Here is an 18,543-nt window from a genome sequence, read left to right as displayed (position 1 = left end):
GCCGCAGGCGCTGGGCAGGGGCAGTGGGGGGAGGGCGGCTCTCGGGGACACCGCGGTGGCCGCGGGGAGGGCGGGGGGTCCTTTGTTCGGGGGCTTTTGGGGTTTGTCCGGGACCGGACAGAGCGGGAGCTGGTTTTGGCCACCTTGTTCTCTTTTCCTGAGAGGAAGTTTTTTCCCCATGGGACACCTCATGGAGAATGACCGAGAGAGAAAGAGAGAGAGAGAGCCCGACCCATCTGGGAGCGAGGTGTTCTGCTTTGGGGACTGCCCCTGGGAAAAGGGACTCCTTCACTGCTGGCTGCGAGCACACGGGGCTGCGAGAGCTTTGAACTGCCGGGACAGTTTCTCCCCCCCACCTGGGGATTTGGGACTTTCTTTGGTTTCTTCTCAAAGTTTTTGGTTGCACCATTTGTTGTTTATTCAGATTTTGTTAATAAAAAGCTGTTTCGTTTCCTTTTCCACACTTCTACCTGAAGTCTCTTAATTTCTAAGTTGGAATCTTGTTAAACTAAGACCCAGTGCCCTCAGGGGGAGGAGGAGGAAAGGAGACCAAGAGGTGCCGTGGCCACTCAAACTGCAGAGGAACAACCTGTGCCAGTAGCAGTTGCCCCTCTACAGAAGAAATCCAAGACCAAATCAGCTCAGTTAGTGAGGGATGAAGGGGAAGCAGAGCCCTCAGAACAGGAGCAAGAGGCAGGGCCAGAGATAATCACCAGATCCCCATCCCCAGCTGACCTGTGAGAGATGTGAAAAGATTTCAGCCTCCAGCTGGGACAGCCCCTGCTGACCTGGCTGCTCCAGTGCTGGGATATCATGGCCCAGCATATGGAACTAGGTGGGAGTGCAGCCAAGCAACTGGGATCCCTGTCCTGGGATCTTGGGATTGACCAGGGGATTGGGAAGAGGACAGAAACTCTCAGTCTCTGGAGGTGAGCCCTGTCAAGTGTTAGGGAAAGGTGTTCTCTCAAGGCCATCTAAGAGTGTGCCCAAGCAGATGGAACACCTGGGAGAAAGGGATCCAGTAGCTGAGAGAATCAGCTGTGCTGGAGATAATCCACGGGGATTCAAATAAGGACCCTGTAGATCCAGGTGAGGTCCAGTGCAGACAATCCCTGTGGGGGAGGTTTGTACGGGGAGCACTGTTGTCACACACCAACTCACTGGCAGTGATGGCATGGAAAGAACAAAACAGTGCTCCAGGTGACCCCCGACTCTGGCAATATGAAGATCATCTTTTCTCCTCCCGCCAGACCCGTCCCTTGTTGCGGGGGAGTGGAAGGCTGAGAGAAAGTTTAGTAGAGAAGCCCTTTTGTGGAGCTACGAGGTGCAGGAAGGACCCTCTGGCTTTCTAAACTCCTTCTCAGGGAGGAGCCCGGGGGCGGCTGGATCCAATCCCAGCCCCAGACTTTGTCAACAGGTCAAGTTAAAGGACTTACAGAGGTGTGCTAGAATCACTGTCCTGCAGGTTTTAATGATGCCAAATCAGAGATATTTATATAAAATGAATCCTTTATTATGACAAAGGAACAAATAAACAGATGAGCGAACAGACAAAAGACCTTGATCAGAATTATTTACTATAGAGTGTAAAAGCTAAAACCTACTCATAGAGTATAAAACAGCATAAAATAATGCACTGTATCAAAGTAATTCCAAATCCAATTTTATCAGAGCAGGCAAAAAGAAACAATCTTCACCTAGAGACTGATGTAACTCACCACACAACTTAACCCCTGAGTAACCACAAAGTGCTGTCCCTGCTCCACAGGAGAAGCTCCACACACTCCAAGAAAGTCTGTGGAAGAATCTGCCATGTGAAAGTTGGACTGGGCTTTTAAGTTATAAAGTGATGGACTGCCAGTGCCATTTCTCCAGGCCAGCCAGCAGCTTATCTGTCAAATCCTGCTTCCAAAAGCAGGGGGGGTGTTTGCAGTTGTGAACCAGGCTGGTTTTAGCACAGTCCAACACTAAAGCAGCCCCTTGGCACCAGGGGTAGCTCAGCACAGACAGTTGGATTGTTTGGATTCTCTGACTGCATTTTAGGCCTTATGAGGGCAGAGCATCCTGCCAGACCCAACCCACTGTTCCCCCAGTTCTGCCCTTCCGGCGCTCCCTGCGCGTGACTCTGTCGGAGCCCGTGTCACGACCTGCTCCCGAGGCACAGCAAAAGGTTCTTTTCCTGAGGGATCCCTTGGAGGGGATGGAAGAGAAACGTTGCTGGAGAACCAGAGTGACAACAGGAATGGCTCTGAATTTTGGCACCTCTGAAATCAGAACCGTGGATCGATCAGGCGGTGAATCCTGCCAGGATGAGAGCAGGGGACAGAGTCACCACATGCCTATCCCCATCCCATGGGATGGATCCAGCTGTGGAGCCCACAGAGAGGAGGAACTGCTCCAGAATCCCACCTCATCCTGCTGCATCCATCCCACCCAATTTCACTGTGGAATCCCACCCTGGTCCCACTCCATCCATCCCACTTGATCCTGCTCCAGAATCCAGTCCTGATCCCACTCTGGAATCCTGCCCTGATCTGGACGCAGTCCTGCTCTATCCATCCTGCCCTAATTCCCCTCTGGAATCCCACCTGGATCCTGCTCCATACCTGTGGGGAACCTGTTGGTTCCTGTGTCTGTTCCTGTGAAAAGAAGATCCATGAGATTCTGGCATGGATCACACACCTGGATCTATACGAGGATCCATCATGGGATCCATGTGGAGAGGATCTGGACCGGGATCCAGATACGCTGCTGGTACTCACTGGTGGCCATGTTGTATCCATTCCCCTCCCTCTTCCCTATGGAAAGAAAGGGGGATCAGCACCTGTGGCACAGGATCCCCGGAATGCTGCCGGGCGGATCCGTGCCCCTTCCCGACCCCCATCCCGGGAGTTACCGGATCAGAGCTTCCAGACACTGAATCCGATGAGGCCGATGATGATGATGATGATGATGGCACTGCCAACAGACACAGTGACCAGCACTGGGGTGGAATTCCAGATGGATTCCGGCTCTGGGAAGGGCAGAAGGGTGAGGAGGGGGAGGGGACCCCCAATTCCACTGCTCCACATTCCTGAATTCCTCCTTCCCAAATGCCCAGTTCCCACATTGCCCGTTCCCAGCCTCACCCCAGGCGAAGATCCCGGGCTCCGGCATTCCGGCGTGCTCCACCCGGCACCGGTACTGCTCCCGCTCCCCCGGCAGCGTGTGGAGACCTGGGCAGAGGGTGGGATTGGACCCATGGAGACCCGCAGAGTTGTGTTCCAGCCCCACAGAGCCCCAATCCAGCCGTATGGAGCCCCACGGATCCCCATTCCAGCCCCACAGATTCCACCCCAGCCCCATGGGTCCCTCTGGCCCCACAGATCCCAGCCCAGCCCCACAGATCCCAGCCCAGCCCCACAGACTCCCCCTGTCCCCAGGTGCCCCCACTCACCCCCGCTCTGGTTGTACCGGCCCCGCAGCGTCTCCACGTTGCTGATGGCCACGTGCTGGTTCCCCCTGTGGATCTGGGTCTGTCCATCCCAATATCCCGGCTCGGCTCCGGCCGCCATCCACGGCGTCTGCGGCTCCGCCCGGCCCCGCTCGCTGTCGTAGCGCTGGAAGGGGATCCCGTCCAGGTACCCCACAGCCACATACTGGGGGACCCCCAGGCCAGGTTCTGACATGGTCACGCTCAGGAAACGCAGGGAGTGGAGAACTGAGGGAACATGGACATTTGGGGAATCTGGGGAGTCCAAGAGCCAAGGAAAGGGGGAAGTGGGAGAGCTGGGAGAGCTGGGAAGGCTGGAAAGGGTCCAAGGTTCAAAGGAAGAGAGGTGCAGGGGCTGGTAGAGGTGGAACGGGGGGTCCAGGGTGTTCCTGTGCCCAGGAAATCAGTGTCCAGGGGTCTCCAGTGTCCCCACCCCCATTACAGGGTGGGGAGAACCAGGATGGTCAGGAATGGGGGTCCCGTGGTTCCAAAGTGTTGATGAAAAGGGGGATCTGGGGGCTGGGAAAGGCAGGAATGGGGGTCCAGGGTCCCAGAGTCCAGAAAAAGGGAAGGTTTGGAGTCTGGGAAAAGCTGGATGGCCAGGAAGGGGATGCAGGGGGGGGTTGGTTCAGGGGAGTCCCTGTGCCCAGGAATGGGGGTGCAGGGGGGTCCCAGTGCCCAATAAGGCTGTACAGGGGGTCATACTCCCAGATAAGGGGGTTCAGGGGGCTCTGGGTGCTGAATAAGGGGGTGCAGAGGAGTCCCCCTGCCCAGGAATGGAGATTCAGGGGGGTCCCAGGGTCAAGGAAAGGGGGGTGAGGACACTGGGAGAGGTGTGATGGAGATTCACGGGGTCCCTGTGCCCAGGAAAGGGGGGTCCAGTGGTACCTGATGTTGAGGAAAGTGAAGGCTGGGGGCTGGGAAAGGCAGGAATGGGGGTCCAGGGAGTCCCAGGGTCAAGGAAAAGGGAGGATCAGGGGGCTGGGAGAGGCAAGATTGGCAGGAAAAGGGGCATGGGGGGGTATTTGTTGAGGATAAGGGGGTTCAGAGGGGTCCTGGAGCCAGGGATGGGGGGTCCAGGGGGGTCCCAGTGCCCAAGAACAGGTGTCCAGGGGGGGTCTCTGTGTCCAGGAATGGGGGTTCAGGAGGTCCTAGTGCCAGGTAAGAGGATTTAGGGGAGCCCCGGCGCTGCGGGAGGGGGTGCAGGGAGATCCAAGTGCCCAGGAATGGAGGTGGGGGGGATTCCTGTGCCCGGGAATGAGTGTGCGAGGGGGTCTCGAAGCCCAGGAGTGGGTGTTCAGGGAGTCTCCTTCAGGGAATGGGGGTTCAGGGGGTTCCTATGCCCGTGAGTTTTCAGGGGGGGGTCTCGGTTCTTAGAAATGGACACTAGGGGGTCCCGGTGCCGGATAAGGAGGTTTAAGGGAGTCCCGGTGCTGAGGGAGAGGGTGCAGGGGGGTCCCTGTGCCCAGGAAAAGGGGGGTCCAGGGGTCGCTGCTGTTGAGGAAAATGGGGTCTGGAAAAGGCAGGAATGGGGGTCCAGGGGGTCTCATGGACAAGGAAAAGGTAGGTCTGGGAGAGGCAGGACGTCCAGGAAAGGGGGTGCAGGGGGATGTTGGTGCAGGATAAGGGGGTTGAGGGGGGGTCCCAGTGCCCAGGAATTGCGGTCGAGGGCGTTCCCGGTGCCTGGGACCCCCCTGCAGGAAGCACAGGGAGTGGAGAACTGGGGGGGTCACAGAGATTGGAGGGTTTGGGGGGTCCAAGGGTCAAGGGAGCAGAACTGGGAGAGCTGGGAAGGGTCCAAGGTTCAAGGAAAGTGGGGGCTGGGAGTGGGAAAGGAGGGACAGGGGATCCAGGGGGTCCCTGTGCCCAGGAAAGGGGGGTCCAGTGGTCCCCGGTGTTGAGAGAAGTGGGGGCTGGGGCTGGGAAAGGCAGGAATGGGGGTCCCAGGGTCAAGGAAAAGGGAGGATCAGGGGGCTGGGAGAGGCGGGATTGGCAGGTAAAGGGGCACAGGGGAGTATTTGTTGAGGATAAGGGGGTTCAGAGGAGTCCTGGAGCTGGGGATGGGGGTGCAGGGGGGTTCCCGAGCCCAAGAATGGGGGTTCAGGGGGGTCCCAGGACTCAGGAATGGGGCTCCAGAGGCGTCCCTGTGCCCGGGAATGGAGGTTGAGGGAGGTTCCCGGGAACGGGTGTTCAAGGGGGTCTCGGTGCCCAGGAATGGAAATGAGGCGGTCCCGGTGCCGCATAGGGAGGTTTAAGGGGGTCCCGGTGCTGACGGAGAGACTGCAGGGGGGTCCCGGTACCCAAAAATGGAAGTTCAGGGGGGTCCCGGTGCCCAGGAGTGGGTGTTCAGGGGGGTCTCCTTCCGGGAATGGGGGCTCAGGGGGTTCTCATGCCCAGAAATCGGAATTCAGGGGGTCCCGGTGCGGAGGGAGAGGGTGCAGGGGGGTCCCGATGCCCGGAAATGGAGGTTCAGGGAAGTGCCGGTGCCCGGCAATAAAGGCTGAGGAGGTGCCCGTTCCGGGGGTCCCACTTACCCTCGGGCTGCCCCCCCGAGACCCCCAGGAGCGCCAGGAGCGCCCCCAGCCCCAGCGCTGGAGCCATCGCGCTGCTCCGCTGGCCCCGCCCACACAGCAGCGTCCGGCCCCGCTACTTCTTCTGCACCAATGGCAACCCGACTGGGCCCTGACGTCACCGGTCACCGGGCAGATCCCGCCGCCGCAGGTTGGGAGACGCGACAGTGCCCGAGGCAGCGCGGGGGAGGGGAGGGGACGGGGGAATTCCTGGGAACTGACCGGAATGTCCTTTGGGAGCCCTGCTGGGACCACCCTGAGTCCTCCTGAGACCCTCTGCAACCCTCCGCGGCCACGTCTTGCGTGGGCTCCAGGGGGTCTCAAAGTCAAGGCTCTGCCCGGAGCCGAGCTGGCCAGGGAGCGCCCACCGGGGGGATTTAAGGCAGTGCCCGCGTTTCGGTCCTGTCCAGCCCAGCCGGTGTTGGCCAGGGGCCCGTGCTGGCTGCTGGCCCCGCTCCTCGCTCCGTCCCGCTCGGGTCCCACCTCCCTGCTCTGCTGCTCGGCTCGGATCCGCTCTGCTCCCCACCCGCTTCCCTCCAGCGCTGCTTCCCTGCCTGCCCGAGCCTGACTGCACCCGCTTCTCTCCCTGGGCTGGGAACCTTTTTGCACTTTCCTTTGGCAGCCTTTCCTTTTCCTCATCTCTCCCTCTTCTTCTCCCCCCCCCTCGCTGTTACCGTTCCTTATTGGTATCAATAAAGTCAGTTGTGTGTGTGAGACCCAACATTTGGAGGTTTGGGCCTTAATCTCGCCCTGGAAGGAATCATCTAAAAGAAGCAGGTTGCAGCCCCTGTCCGGTCTGTAACAGAGTCCCAGGGTCAGGGGAAGGGGGGGGAGGCCACTGGGAGAGGTGGGATGGAGATTCAGGGGGTCCCTGTGCCCAGGAAAGGGGGGTCCAGTGGTCCCCGGTGTTGAGGGAAGTGGGGGCTGGGGCTGGGAAAGGCAGGAATGGGGGTCTGGGGGTTCCCAGCATCAAGGAAAAGGGAGGATCAGGGGGCTGGGAGAGGCGGGATTGGCAGGAAAAGGGGCACAGAGGGGTATTTGTTGAGGATAAGGGAGTTCAGAGGGGTCCTGGTGCCAGGGATAGGGGTCCAGGGGGGTTCCCGAGCCCAAGAATGGGGGTTCAGGGGGGTCCCAGGACTCAGGACTGGGGCTCCAGAGGCGTCCCTGTGGCCGGGAATGGAGGTTGAGGGAGGTTCCCATGCCCGGGAACGGGTGTTCAAGGGGGTCTCGGTGCCCAGGAATGGAAATGAGGCGGTCCCGGTGCTGCATAGGGAGGTTTAAGGGGGTCCCGGTGCTGAGGGAGAGGGTGCAGGGAGGTCCCAGTGCCCGGAAATGGAAGTTCAGGGTGGTCCCGGTGCCCAGGAATGGGTATTCAGGGGGGTCTCCTTCCGGGAATGGGGGCTCAGGGGGTTCCCGTGCCCAGCAATCGGGATTCAGGGGGTCCCGGTGCTGAGGGAGAGGGTGCAGGGAGGTCCCAGTGCCCGGAAATGGAAGTTCAGGGTGGTCCCGGTGCCCAGGAATGGGTATTCAGGGGGGTCTCCTTCCGGGAATGGGGGCTCAGGGGGTTCCCGTGCCCAGCAATCGGGATTCAGGGGGTCCCGGTGCTGAGGGAGAGGGTGCAGGGGGGTCCCGGTGCCCGGAAATGGAGGTTCAGGGAAGTGCCGGTGCCCGGGAATAAAGGCTGAGAAGTTGCCCGTTCCGGGGGTCCCACTTACCCTTCGGCTGCCCCCCCGAGACCGCCAAGACCCCCAGGAGCGCCAGGAGCGCCCCCAGCCCCAGCGCTGGAGCCATCGCGCTGCTCCGCTGGCCCCGCTGGGCGCAGTTCGGGAGACGCGAAAGCGAAAGTGGCCGAGGGAGCGCGGGGGGCGGGCCCGGGGGAATTGCCGGGAATGCCCCGGGATCCCCTTCGGGACCCCTCCCGGCACCGGCCCGGGTCCCCCCGCCACCCCCGGGCCCCCTGGACGGGCCCGAGCGGCGGGACCCCCGGGCCGGGCCGAGCTGAACTCGCGGGCCCTGCGCTTAAACTCGGCCTTAAAGGCGCCGCTTTGGGGCCAAAGCGGGGGAAGCGCCGCGATCAGCGGATGCCGCGGGGGCGGGGGGCGATCTCCCTGGGCCAGTGCCCGCCCTGGGCAGCCCCCACTGCCCCCCGCAGGGGTCCCGGGGTCGAGGCAAAGGGGGGCTCCCAAAGCCCCTGCCAGGGGGGAGCGGGAGCTGGGGCAGGAGCTCCGTGGGGAGAGAAAAGGGGGTGACGGCGGGATGGGGGTCCCGGGGGGGCACACACGCTCCGGGGGGGACACACGACCCCCGGGGACCCCCCTCAGCTCCTCCCGCGGGCGGAGGCCGAGCCCCAGCCCAGGGAGACGAAGGCAAAGACGGAGCCCCGACCCCCGTCAGCATCTTGGGGGGGCGGGGGGGCAGGACCCGGGAAACGGCGGCGGCTGGACTGGGAACTGGGACAGACTGGGATGGACTGGGATGGACTGGGACAGACTGCCGCCAGCCCGGGCACATCGCCGGGGCTGGGACTCCTAAAGCAGCGGCTCCGGGCACATCGCCAGGGCTGTTTCCCGTAAACCGCGGCCGGTTCAGCACAGGGAGCTGGGATTCCGGGCCAAGCCGGGCGGGCACTCGGGGAGGCGGTGGCGGAGCTCGGGCGCGGCCCCGGCGCGGCTGGAGGGGCCGGGAGGGGGGTCCGGCGGGTTCGTCCCGCCCTGTCCCCTCCCCAGGGCCCGCGCAGGGAGCGGCTGCCCGCGGGCTCCTCCTTCCCGCCCAGCCCCGGCGGGCTCGGAAGGAGCCGCTGCCGCAGCAGCGCTGCCTCGTCCCGGCTCCTCTCGCTCCGACCCCTTTGGCTGCCCCGGGCCCGCCACTGCTCCCGCCCGGGGGGGACCGGCCTTGCAGCCGCATCGGCTGCTGCCACATGGCCCTGCTGGGGCAGGGCTGGCACGGGAGGGGCTTGGAGTCCCTGCCAAGCCGAGCCGGGCTGGGACTGAAAGACAGACCCGGGCTGGGATGGACCGGGCTGGGAATATACTGGGATGGGGCTGTGGGATGGACCGGGCTGGGAATATACTGGGATGGGGCTGTGGGATGGACCGGGCTGGGAATATACTGGGATGGGGGTGTGGGATGGACCGGGCTGGGAATATACTGGGATGGGGGTGTCAGATGGACCGGGATGGGAATATACTGGGATGGGGCTGTGGGATGGACCGGGATGGGGGTGTTGAGCCACATCGGGGCTGTGGGGGCTGGGCTGGCCCAGGATGAAGCAAGTTTGCATTTGAGCTCAGTTCTCTCTTCCCAAGATTGCTGTGCCAGATCCAGAGGGAATTTGGGAGGGGGAAGGAGGATGTGAGACTAAGAGGAGCAAGAAGAAGCAGCTTTCTCCTGCCCGTCCTGCTCTGTCTCCCCTGGGCCTCCCCCTACAGCCCAGCCCAGCCTGGGGGTCCCTCTTTGGGGTCCCCGTGACCCCCAGGTGTCTCCTTGCAGGGACCCCTCAGGTCAGGGCTGAATTCCTCTTGGATTTGCAGACAAAAAGTGGAAATTCCTGCTGACTGGTTGGATTCCCTCTCCTTTGGTGTAGTGGTTTGAACCTTGTTTTCCCCAGAGGCTAAGAGAAGTGGTAGACCCCAAGGGGTGGAAACCCCTGGAAGTTTTGAAGTTCTGCCCAATGGGCGCTCCTGCAGAAATGTAAACATATCACAACCAGACCGGAAGAGATGAGTTGTAGTTTGGGTTGTTGTAGGAGAGGTGGCCATGTTGTAGAGCCACGAGGAAGGGGCTCTGAGCCCCTTGGGCCCTCTGGGGCCTCCCAACTCTTGGCTGGGGGGCTGCAGGGACCTGGAACAGCATAAAGCTGGGCTAGGTGCCTGTAGTTATGCCGGGAGATGTTTTCTCCATGGGTGCAGAGCAGCAGCCGACACTGACCAGAGAAACGGTGGCAGAGAGCCAGAGATAAGGACCTGAACCAGAGGAGCAGCAGAAACAACATGCAGCACCAGAGAAAAGACTCCTGGAAGGAGAGCCGAGGAAAGGAGAGCCAGCAGCTGAGAGCTACAGAGTTCTTGGGGGTAAGACTGATATCAACCCCCCAAAACTCCCTTGGAGACCCTCTTGGAGAAGAGGGACATAGACTCCTATTAAGGAGAAAAGTTTTAGACATGCAGCACTGGAGAGAGAGGAGCTGAGAAGCTCAAAAGAGCGTCCTGGAGCTGGACTGGGACAGCCAGATGGAATGCAGGGGGAGTTGACCTTGGCTCCCCCCTTGCACTGCTGCCACGGTGGCAGCCTGAGAGACAGGGCACAGAGGCCCTGCAAGAGATACCAGACCGTCACGAAGACCCCCCTGTGTCTCGTGATATGACCGTGGTGAAACGACCTTGTCTGGGGTTACAAAGCCCACGGAAGACCCCTTTGCCTGTGTCAAGGGGGCCGAGGGAGAGTTTGGATACCTCCCATGTGAGTGCTGGCAGAAAGCCAGCTATCAGCTGCTGCATGTGGAGAAGACAGACAGACTGCTGCCTCAGAAGATGCTGCTGCTTAAGGACTGGAAGGGATCTGTCCTTCTTTCCCTCCTGGACTTTTATTTGGAGGGGAGAAGAGATCTGGTCCATTGTAAATACTATCTGTCATGGTAGAGATAGTTTGTGATCGTGTGTATAATGTGATGTTATATTTATTTGTATAGTCATTGTAATATATTCCCTTTCCCCCACTTTGAGTCTGGTGTGTTTTGTCTGGAAAAAAACCCATCTCACATTAGGTTGAGATGTGGGAGGGGGATGGAGCTAGGGAATTGGATTTTTTGGGGCTATCTCAAACCATGACACATAGTTACAATTAAAGCTTCATTTTTTTTAACATCATGGTATGATCACTACAGCCCAGAATACCATGATTTGAGTAGCACAAGATTTCTATAGGCAGCACCAGCATAGCAAGATTTTGTAAGCCCTTTAGCACCGAATTGTACAGCACAGCTCAGCTTATGATGCCTGATCACCTGGACCTGATCACTCTGCAGGCCAGGGCACATCCTAATCCTTGGTTTGTTATGTGAATATAACGATCTTAATCTAGACTTGAAACACGTTAACAGAACAGGAGTGGCCCTTTCAGGGGAGAAGAGCCTGTTTGGTATTAAGATGGGGCTCTGTGTGCTGCTGTGCTGCCCTGTGCTGCTGTGAGGCCATCCCAGCCTGGCAGGCAGGTGCCTGTGACCTGCAAGGCCTGTGAGGAGCAAAGGAGTCGGCCTGGGGCCTGGAAATGTGAAGGCTGATAGGGAGGGGGAGAAGGGGTCTTCCTGGCGCACTGGACCTTCAGGGACTGACGATGAGGGCAAAGGGGACTCATGTAGGACCAGCTTGGTCACAGAGCACAGCTGTTTATGTCCTAAAATGCCCCCATATGAGCAGGAGGCAGGAGCAGAGGCACTGTTCACGAGTGCCATTGTTGATTGTCTTCATCAGAGAGCTCCTGAAGTGCTGCTGGGAGGACGGTAATACAGGACCTAGACATCAGGTTAGGGCAGGGGCATAAAAAGGTCACCTGAGAGGTGTAATGCAGGAGTAAATGCAGAGACTTTGTCTGGGTAAGGGATACAAGGAGCCTCCCCAAGGATGACAGGGATAAAACCAGCTGCTGCAAGACGTGATGAAAAAAGCCATCCAAGCAAAGTCATGCCCGAGCTGGATGCCCCAAGTATAAAAGAAGAAACACCTCGAAGTGGAGCAGGAGCCGTATGAACTGTGCTGAGCTGGGCAGGAGTGAAACCACCTGTCCTGAGAAGAACTGAGTAAAACTTGATGCCCCATTCCAGGCAGGGGCCAAACCAGGCAGGTCAAGTGTTGTTAAATAACAACCAGCTGCATCCTTGGCGCATGAGAAACACTATCTGCCTGCTGAGCAGAGGTTACACCAGGTGTCCAGAGGACTGCCTGTTGCTAAACACCTCTGAAACTGTCGGGATAAATAGGACCCTCTAACAAATTGGCTTTTTACTGTTAGAAAGCAAGTGATTACTTTTATTTGCAGCCCTGCGTGTGCATGTGGCTGACAAAAATCCTGCCTCCGTACTGACAGCAAGACATCGCTTTTCACCTATTTATACAGATTTGGCAAACAAAGAAATTAATGTTCATTGCTTCCAAATTACATCACTCACTCCCTTTCATTAATTAGTATTCTATGTGGTATTGGTTATTAATTTCTCACTTTCTACTGTAATAACTTCATATCTTTAATCTTTTTTGTATATTTTCCCTCCCCTAGGGATTTTCTGACACAAATGCTGAGCCTTTGTTAGTCTTCTTCTTTAGCTGCTGGTTTCTGCAGAAGGTCCTTGTAGTCCATAAATCTTGTGTTCCAGATCTCCTCCTTCAACAGGACATCTTTCTCTGACAGGCTTTCACCACTGAAGCATAACAGGGTTAACTTCAACAAAACTTACAGTTTTAGGACTTTTCCCAGGCTGTGTTCTCCCAAAGGAGCTTATGACAATTTTTACTCCATGCTGGCTAAAGTTGATTTAAGGCTGAACGCACCGCCTATGATGTGTGTTAAAAACAACTAATCAAAAAGTTAATTAGGAACACTAAAAAAATTAGAAAAGTTTTATGATTTCCAACAAGCCCCAAACAACATAGGCCAAGTGCAGCAGGGACAAAACTGTCTCTATCCATTGATGCCAGGAAAAGGCAACAGTAGTAAAACTCAACAGCCACAGGTGCTATTAAGCCGGTATTTGTTTATTTCGGTGCCGGACGTGCAGGGGACAGCTCCGCCTAACACGCGCGTGCCCTCACCATCCAGAGTGGGAGTCTGGCTAAAGTTGCGGCTGATCCAAACCTAACCAACCCTAGCGGCAGGAGTAAATGTGAAGCTGCTAAAAAGCCATCCAGGAACGTTTTCAGAGCTTGAGGACAAGACAGCAGCTGGGCGGGGGCCAGCAGCCAGCCAAGGTCCTCCCAGCGCAGCCTCTGAAGGGTTCCTTTGGCAGTCCCAGTTCAGGGTCAGCCCATGGTTGTACCCTGGGGGCAGATGAAATTAATTGGAAAGGAACCCATAAGAGTCCAGGTGCTTTGCTAAGAGTCTCACCGATAGAAGTGGCAGTGAAACCCTCAGCGTCTTGGGGGCCAGAAAAGCTGTGACCTGGCTCAGTTACAGCCCTGAGCAGGCTTTTACTCCTCAGGCCGTGTGGCTCAGGGAAGGTGTGGGAGCTCTGTCAGAGGATGACTAGCCCTTTGCCACCAGCACGGGGGGAGGTCCAGTGGCTTCCACCTGGTGGACGTGCCATGTGGGTTCCTGTGCCCAAGAACCATGTGGTTCCATGGGGTTCCCTGTGGTTCCATGTGACCCCATGTCACAAAGGGGCAGAGATGTGGCACCCATCCGGTATCCTGAGGAGCGCGCCAACGAAAATCAGTTGGACAGAGTTGGCCTTCGGGATAACTCAGCTCCTTCCTTTGCTACTTGTGTGCCTGCCTTTTTTGGATGGTTTATTGGTTACTGACCATTTCTCCTCAACTTTCCTCCTCTTTCAAAGGTAATGCTTTGACTTTTGGCACAGATCATAGAGTAGGGTATAGGGGATAAAAGTATAGGCTGATTTATACCTTCCGAGCTGTAGGCTGAGCTGTTACAACTTTTAGAGGCTGGCCAGGTATGACCTAGGCTAGAATTCCAGTTTGCTGATTCTTGGTTTTTTTTCCATAGCCTAGGATAGGTAAGCAGGGAGGTGACTGTAGTCTGAGGGGATGGGCTCAGCCCACCTTGACTGCTGTGGGAGGGAGGGAGGCAGAAAAAGGAGAGCAGCAAAGGCAGCAGTTAAAGTAGTGGCTGAAAGACGGTCACTCCTAGGAGGTGGGAAAGCCAGAGGGCTCTGTTGCTGAAGCAGTGTCAGGAGAGCAGCAGGGCCTCTTCAGAGAAGGTACCGTACATTGGAGCATTTCAAAAGGGCCTTTGAACCCGCTGTGAGTTGGTGCCCCGCGCCTGATCATAAGGGCGTGAGCTGCAGCTCAGCAGCAGTTCCGAGCACCACTGAAAGACTTGGTGGGGGATGCCGTTCTGCGTTTCTTTAGAGTTTTGATACTTTCGGTGAGCTACAGTTATTTCTTTGCAACTAGGGGACGGGATTGGTGCTGTTCTCTTTCTGGAGAGAAAGACATCCTTGGTCATCTAAAGCATTGCACTCTCTTCCTGAGAGAGGCAATGGCCACAGCAGGGAACGACTCCTGTGAGTAATAGCTTCACCAGCAGGTTTGGACTTTGTGAACTGCCACAGGCAACTGACATGGCTGGTGGTCAAATCCCAGAATGATGTGCTCACAACCTAGAGTGATCTCTGGGATGTTTCCGGAGAGCAGTCCAACTGACCCCCGTGTTTACAATTAGACCCAGGAAAACACCTTTTGTCGCTCCTCTGACACTAGGTACAAGACTTTGAAAGCTGCCATTGCTCGTAGAGAGGTCTGCCATCCTTTGGGTTACCTTCCGTGCTCAGTATTTACTTGTTTTCAACAAGTTCCAATCAGGAAAAGGGATGGCTTCACTGATAATCCAGTCTAGAACTCTACTGAGAAAGGAAGGTAGCCTGCGGCCCAGAAATCAGATGGTGGGTTTGTTGGACTCTCAGCAACGTAAACAGGGGAATGGATTTTTCCAAAACAGTAAATTTAAATGGCACTGTTTAAGCTTCCCCTGATGTTGTTGGGTTGGCAGTTGAAGCAGATGGTCCTGAGTGCTCCTGTAGAGACCTCACTGTTTAAATATGCCTTTGTGCCTCATTTCATCTCTTTTCAAATGGAATTTCCCTGCAGTCATTGCCGAGGGAATGACTCCGCCACAAAGGATCCTCTTTCCCCCCGAGAAGATTTGCATGGTCTGGCAGCAAAGACAGAGTGCTGGAGCAGGACTCCGCAATGTGGGCAACACATGCTTCCTTAATGCTGTCCTGCAATGCCTGACATACACCCCGCCGCTGGCCAACTATCTGCTCTCCCGGCAGCACAGCCAGGCCTGTGAGTACTCTTAGGGACATCTCCCTGTGAATCTGTTAATCAAATCCCAAGGATTCCCAGAACCTGAAATTTGATTTAGGAGAAAAGCAGCCCTTTGTCAGCCCCAGAACTTGTGTTCTTTGTACACTCAGGAGCCACCTGTCCTGTCCAGCTGTCTTATTCTTCATGAAGGCACATCCTTCTAGCTCTGGGTCTCTCTTCCTGCAAGTTAAAACCTCAGTTTAGCATTCCTCTGAAGAACATTTTCTATGCACTAAAACGTCCCGTGCTTGTTGAAACACTGGGAGGAGTGGCATATTGCACTGGAGTGGGAGCGGAAGAAGAGGAGTATTCCACCACGAGGGATATTTTGCTAACCAGAGGACCTTCTCTCCCTCCCTCCTCAGGTCGCCAACAAGGCTTCTGCATGATGTGCATCATGGAAGCGCATGTTAACAAGGTCCTGCATTCAGTCAGTGCCATCCTGCCTTTGGCTGTTCTCAGGGCTTTCAGATGTATGTGATTTCAGGTTCTTTGACAGGTTTTCTTCCCTTCCTGTAGGAGACAACTACTAACTTCCTGTTTCTTAGTCATAGGAGAACATTTTCAGCTTGGCAGGGAGGAAGATGCCCATGACTTCCTTTGCTGTACTGTCAATGCCATGCAGAGAGCTTGTCTGGGTGCAAGCAACGAGTAAGCACAAGCAAGTTACCTTTACAAAGTTCTGAGCCCTTTGGACTCCTTGATGTGGCCTCATCAAGGAAAACCTCCAGCCGGGGCTTGGAGGAAGTAATGCTCTGTCTTCCTACTTGTTTCCAGCTTGGACATATCATCTCAACCTACTACCATTGTCCATCAAATATTTGGAGGCTTTCTGAGATCCAGAGGTATGTTTCTACAACAGCTGCTCTCCTTGGCACTGCCTGTGCCCTTCTGTCTGCCTGTGCCCAACAGCTGGCCCTGGGACTAGCAGGACAGGTACAATGAGCACAAAGCAGTACCATCGTTCAGCTCACCATTGCTCGGCATTTTGATTTTTCCTTCCAGTCATCTGCTTCAGCTGCAAAGCCATTTCTGATTCCTATGAGGCCTTCCTGGATGTCCCCTTGGATATCAAAGTAAGAGGTTTTGCAGTTGTGCTTCAAGACATGGCAAGGCTTTTCAGAGTCCACACATTTGTCCTGAAAGCATAGACTGTGAACACCAGAGGTCTTGGTCGTGGATGGGAAGGGGAACGGATGTTGTCCTCCTGCAGAGGCCATGGCACTGGTCTCTCTGTAGGTGCTGGCTTGAAGCTGGACAAGCACCCATTATGCGCTCTGCACCCTTGACATATCCTCATCCTTCTTTCCTTTGCCCTCCTTCAACACCTGTCTGGCTTCCAGGCTGATGGGTTGGATTGTTTTCACTACTGATGACCCTACATAATAACAGCAGTAGCTCAATGGCAGGTGAGAGAGAGAGGGAGCTCTTGATTGCCCCTGAGAACCTCTGGGACAGGGGAAATGTTCAGCACCACACTCTCTTTCTGGCTCCTTCTGGATACAGTTTGCAGATTCATGGCGGGTCTCCTCAGCATCAGCTACAGGGGTTTTCTTGTCAGCTCCTGGAAAATGTTTGGGCCAGGGCATTTGCTGTAGCTCAGTGCACCGATTTCTCAATTCTCCAGGCAGCCTCATCCCTCCCTGCAGCTCTGGAGGACTTTGTAACACCTGAGCACCTGGATGGTGAAAACTGCTTTCAATGTAGCAAGTAAGATGATTCCTAACAACATATTAACACTAGACTCTGTGGGAGGGGGCTACAAGTCATTGAGCAGAAGTCATCTTCTCGTGGAAGTTTACCGCACACTGATGAGACACAGTTTTGTTTGACTGGTTTTTTGGGGGAGAGGGGTTGGGGTTTTTTCTTTGTTTGTTTGTTTGTTTGTTTGTTTGTTTGTTTTAAATATGGCACCGAATTGCCTTAAAATAGCATAAGGATGCACGAGACAAGAAAGGTTGTCTGACTGCCTTGGTGGAAGATAGGGTGCATTTCAGCGCTGTGCTCTGGGCTTGGTTTCAAGGTGTGAGAAGAATGTTGCCGCCACTAAGAGGTTCACTGTCCACTGTGCACCCAAGGTTCTCACTGTGTGTCTGAAGAGGTTTGACTGCTTCACTGCTGGGAAGATCAGCAAGGTGTGTACACTATTGGTGTGCAGCTTTCTCTTCAAGAAGCAGATTTCCTAAAGCAGTATGCTTGTCACAAGCTGCTTGTGTTGGGTTTTTTGGGGTCCCTTCTGGGGAGTGGAAAGTTCCTGTGGGAAGACAGGCAAGCCCTGTGCTCTGATAGGGCTGCTTTGACTGAGAAGGGTTTCCTGCCACCCAAACGATTTTATGTTGCTTTATGGAAAACCAAGTGCCCATGAGCCCCCGAGATGTATTGATACACCTGGACTGGCCCCTGCACTTGGTAGGCAATTTCATGTCACAGACCAGGGTCATTTCTGAGCCCTCTTGGTCTCTCCATAGGTTGTAGAGTATCCGGAGTACTTGGATCTTCGCCCATACATGTCTCAGGCAGATGGAGAACCACTCCTCTACTCCTTATATGCTGTCCTGGTGCACAGTGGTGTCAGCTGTCATGGAGGACACTATTTCTGCTACACAAAGGTAAAAGAGCAACTTCCTTCCCATGTCTCAGGCAGATGGAGAACCACTCCTCTACTCCTTATATGCTGTCCTGGTGCACAGTGGTGTCAGCTGTCATGGAGGACACTATTTCTGCTACACAAAGGTAAAAGAGCAACTTCCTTCCCAATGGGGAAAAAGGTGTGCTGGGGAAGATAAACTTTCCTGTCAGTGTTAGTGACAGGCAAAGTTTTGGGGCAGAAGGCCTCCTTAGTGGCTGGACTGCATTTGTTTTGACATGCTCTCGGTTTGGCAGTTTCCTACCCGTGTTTTTGGAGAGAAACCATGGAGAGATCCTTGCCTTTTTTTTACAGGCCAGCAATGGATTGTGGTACCGGATGGACGATGAATCTGTGCAGCTGCGTTCCATTGACACAGTTCTCAGGCAGCAAGCCTACCTGCTGTTCTATGCCAGGTAATAACCAGGATTCAAATCTGTTCAGAATACATTTCCTTTTCCTCATTTGCACTTGTGCTTCTCACCTTCCTGAGTGTTTTTCTCATCAAATGAAATTACTACCTGCATCATTCAGTGCTGTCAAATCTGAACTACTCCGTGTCTGTCCTTTACTGGGCTTCAGGCTGCGGCCCGGATGGAATCTGCTACTTACCTGGTCTCTGATGTTGACTCTTGTAGATAAGAGGACTTAAAGAGGACCTCCAGGAAAGATGGGGAGGCACCATTTGTCAGGGAATGTAGTGACAGGATGAAGGCTATCAGTTTCCAGCTAACAGAGGGCAGGTTTACACTAGATATTGGGAAGGAATTCTTTGCTGTAAGGGTGCTGAGACACTGGCACAGGTTACCACAGCATCTGTGGGGGCCCCATCCCTGG

The 18,543-nt window shown here is 55.7% G+C and overlaps 2 protein-coding genes across 4 annotated transcripts; one reads left to right on the top strand and one right to left on the bottom strand.

Annotated features, from left to right (window-relative positions):
• Positions 1–2,761: 2,761 nt before the first annotated feature.
• On the bottom strand, positions 2,762–8,186 carry LOC120322472 (class I histocompatibility antigen, F10 alpha chain-like). The gene is made up of 5 exons (XM_039388206.1): positions 7,758–8,186; positions 3,437–3,700; positions 3,129–3,215; positions 2,897–3,013; positions 2,762–2,798 (listed from the first exon to the last, which is right to left on the bottom strand). Exons 1-4 carry the CDS (start codon positions 7,831–7,833, stop codon positions 2,901–2,903), a joined length of 540 nt encoding a protein of 179 aa, XP_039244140.1. The 5' UTR covers positions 7,834–8,186; the 3' UTR covers positions 2,762–2,798; positions 2,897–2,900.
• Positions 8,187–13,458: 5,272 nt separating this feature from the next.
• Positions 13,459–18,271, top strand: LOC113983676 (ubiquitin carboxyl-terminal hydrolase 42-like). Of its 3 annotated transcripts, none has more exons than XM_039388204.1 (11): positions 13,459–13,585; positions 14,859–15,059; positions 15,446–15,553; positions 15,629–15,731; positions 15,858–15,925; positions 16,086–16,156; positions 16,708–16,790; positions 17,104–17,215; positions 17,549–17,596; positions 17,721–17,813; positions 18,022–18,271. In XM_039388204.1, the coding sequence occupies exons 1-11, from the start codon at positions 13,534–13,536 to the stop codon at positions 18,124–18,126; spliced, it is 1,044 nt and encodes a 347-aa protein (XP_039244138.1). In that variant the 5' UTR covers positions 13,459–13,533; the 3' UTR covers positions 18,127–18,271. The 3 variants fall into 3 exon arrangements, with proteins under 3 accessions (XP_039244138.1, XP_039244137.1, XP_039244139.1); XM_039388205.1 differs by lacking the exon at positions 17,721–17,813 and adding an exon at positions 14,166–14,275 and having other exon boundaries at positions 13,487–13,585; positions 17,549–17,689; positions 18,022–18,269; XM_039388203.1 differs by lacking the exon at positions 17,721–17,813 and having other exon boundaries at positions 17,549–17,689.
• Positions 18,272–18,543: the final 272 nt, after the last annotated feature.

This window comes from Pipra filicauda, unplaced genomic scaffold (assembly GCF_003945595.2).
Source record: "Pipra filicauda isolate LSUMZ 115617 unplaced genomic scaffold, ASM394559v2 scaffold621_size299420_pilon, whole genome shotgun sequence".
Lineage (NCBI taxonomy): Eukaryota > Metazoa > Chordata > Aves > Passeriformes > Pipridae > Pipra > Pipra filicauda.
Note: the sequence above shows the minus strand (reverse complement) of the source record. Positions and strands in the feature narration are given on the sequence as shown.